This window comes from Cricetulus griseus, chromosome 3 (genome assembly GCF_003668045.3).
Source record: "Cricetulus griseus strain 17A/GY chromosome 3, alternate assembly CriGri-PICRH-1.0, whole genome shotgun sequence".
Lineage (NCBI taxonomy): Eukaryota > Metazoa > Chordata > Mammalia > Rodentia > Cricetidae > Cricetulus > Cricetulus griseus.
In genome coordinates, this window is record NC_048596.1 from 72,785,400 (window position 1) to 72,787,691 (window position 2,292).

At 47.9% G+C, this 2,292-nt stretch overlaps 1 protein-coding gene across 2 annotated transcripts; it reads left to right on the forward strand.

Moving 5' to 3' along the window:
* Window positions 1-422: 422 nt before the first annotated feature.
* On the forward strand, window positions 423-1,811 carry LOC100757158 (apoptosis-associated speck-like protein containing a CARD). Of its 2 annotated transcripts, XM_027404540.1 has the most exons (3): window positions 543-810; window positions 1,186-1,242; window positions 1,465-1,811. In XM_027404540.1, the coding sequence occupies exons 1-3, from the start codon at window positions 543-545 to the stop codon at window positions 1,716-1,718; spliced, it is 579 nt and encodes a 192-aa protein (XP_027260341.1). In that variant the 3' UTR covers window positions 1,719-1,811. The 2 variants fall into 2 exon arrangements, with proteins under 2 accessions (XP_027260342.1, XP_027260341.1); XM_027404541.2 differs by lacking the exon at window positions 1,186-1,242 and having other exon boundaries at window positions 423-810.
* Window positions 1,812-2,292: the final 481 nt, after the last annotated feature.

Sequence of the window (2,292 nt, forward strand, 5' to 3'; positions counted from 1 at the left end):
ATAAATGGGCCTGAAACTAAGGCCAAGACAGTCTCTTTTACATCTCGTTTCTTCTATGAAATTTAGGGGGCTTAGTGTTCTAGCTGTTACAATTCTAATATTCTGTGGCATGTGAGAGGGTCTTAAGATCGGAAAAAATGAGATCTTGGGTTTCTAGATTTCCAAGATTCTAAGCCTCTATACTTCAGTAAACTCAGAATAAACAAAAACAGGCTGCTGTTCAGCACCTGCTGGTTTATACAAGCGATAACTCCTGGGCCTCTCAACATCTCCCAAACAGCTAGAGAATAGCAATTTAGCTCCACCCTCCATCCCCCTACCCCCTATCCATCTCCACCAATCTCGGCCCGCTGCCTTGCCAAAAGCCAAGACTGAAAGTCTTTGGGGCGGGAACCAAAACTTGCAAGCTGGGGAAAGAGCAGAGCTGTAACTGAAAGAGGGTGGGGTGTCTCGGCCCGCCCATCCGCCTAAACTGCTGACTTCCTGGTCTCAGCGGGCCTCCGCTAGGGTAGCAGGCCTCCGAGGCTGCGAACCCCAGAACCATGGGGCGGGATGCCATCCTGGACGCTCTTGAAAACTTGACAGCAGACGAACTCAAAAAGTTCAAGATGAAGCTGCTGTCAGTGCCACTGCGCGAGGGCTATGGACGCATCCCACGGGGGACCCTGTTGCCGATGGACGCCATGGACCTCACTGACAAGCTTGTCAGCTTCTACCTGGAGGCTTATGGCATGGAGCTCACAATGACGGTCCTTAGAGAGATGGGCATGCAGGAGCTGGCTGAGCAGCTGCAAACGGTCATTCAGAAAGGTGAGTGTGGCTACACCCTGTTTGTCTACCCTCAACTTCCTGCACCCCACCAGAGGCCTGTGTCTTTGGCTCTTAATTTTCTGTTCCTACCTTACAAAAAAAAAGGAAAGAAAGAAAGAAAGAAAGAAAGAAAGAAAGAAAGAAAGAAAGAAAGGAAAGAAAGGAAAGAAAGGGAAGGAAGGAGAGAGAGAGAGAGAGAGAGAGAGAGAGAGAGAGAGAAAGAAAGAAAGAAAGAAAGAAAGAAAGAAAGAAAGAAAGAAAGAAGAAAAGAAACCCTCCCTTTGTAACCTTGAACTTAGCACCCTGGGTGGAGGGGGAGTCAGCTCCAGACAAACTGTTGATAATGGAAAAGAACCACCTGACATTTCTTCACAGAGTCAAAAGCTGTGGCAACTGCAACCAGTGTCCCTTCTCAAAGGGCAGCAGAAACAGGTGAGGCCTCCCCACCCCACCACACCCTTGCACAGCCTTCCTATTGTCCCACGGCCAGAGCCAAGACTAACCCTACTACCTACTACCCACACATTTTGGGGAGGGAGTGTAGCTCACGTGTGTAGTCATGGTGGGTGGCCTTCTTTGATTCCCCCCATCCCTAAAACTATATTTAATAACATTTGAATCCACGCTCAGCATTGTTCTCACTTCTGCCCTCAGCACATTTCATTGACCGGCATCGGCAAGCACTCATTGCCAGGGTCACAGACATCGAAGGCCTGCTGGATGCCCTGTATGGCTGTGTGCTGACTGATGACCAGTACCAGGCAGTTCGAGCAGAGACCACCAATCCAAACAAGATGAGGAAGCTCTTCGGCTTCTCTCCAGCTTGGGACCTGACCTGCAAGGACTTGTTCCTCAAGGCCCTGAAGGAAAAGCTGCCCTACTTGGTGGCTGACCTGGAGCGGAGCTAAGGTATTTTCTCCAGCCACAACCCCTACCCATCTAGCTCCTAACTTTGTATACACAATTTAAAAAAAAAAAAAGTTTGTACTTTGTTTTCTCTACTTCCTTGGATGTTTGTGCCTAGCTAAGCTACATTTCTAAAAGCCAAATGGGCTAAGGGAAGATCACCCGTACCTACCATGCACAAACCCCTGGACTCAATCTCCAACACCAAAACTCGACAAAGTTCTGATTTCACTGTTCTAGTGTGTAAGACTTATCAGATGATTCCTGGCTCCCCATTTGGGGGCTTTTTCTGTATTATCCCAAGGGACTACTCAGGAGAACACACTAAACAAATCTATCCAGATCAAGTTAAAACGGGAATGTGTGGGGATATGTACAATGGGGCTTAGAATCTGGAGGGGCAGCTCTGCCAGAGACATCTAAAAACAAACCAGCCCATATAAGATTCTCTATGTGCTCTACCTTTTCCATAATTATACTATTTTCACAGGAGAGGCAGAGGTACCAGCAGGTTACCAAGGAGGCCCAGAATGTCAACCACCTACCAACTTTACTCTACCAGACTTAGTCTAAACT

Coding starts and splice junctions, on each gene's coding strand:
- LOC100757158 (XM_027404540.1), top strand. CDS start 543: ATGGGGCGGGATGCCATCCTGGACGCTCTTGAAAACTTGACAGCAGAC. Junction 811..1,185: donor GCAAACGGTCATTCAGAAAG/GTGAGTGTGGCT, acceptor ATTTCTTCACAG/AGTCAAAAGCTGTGGCAACT. Junction 1,243..1,464: donor TCAAAGGGCAGCAGAAACAG/GTGAGGCCTCCC, acceptor TTCTGCCCTCAG/CACATTTCATTGACCGGCAT.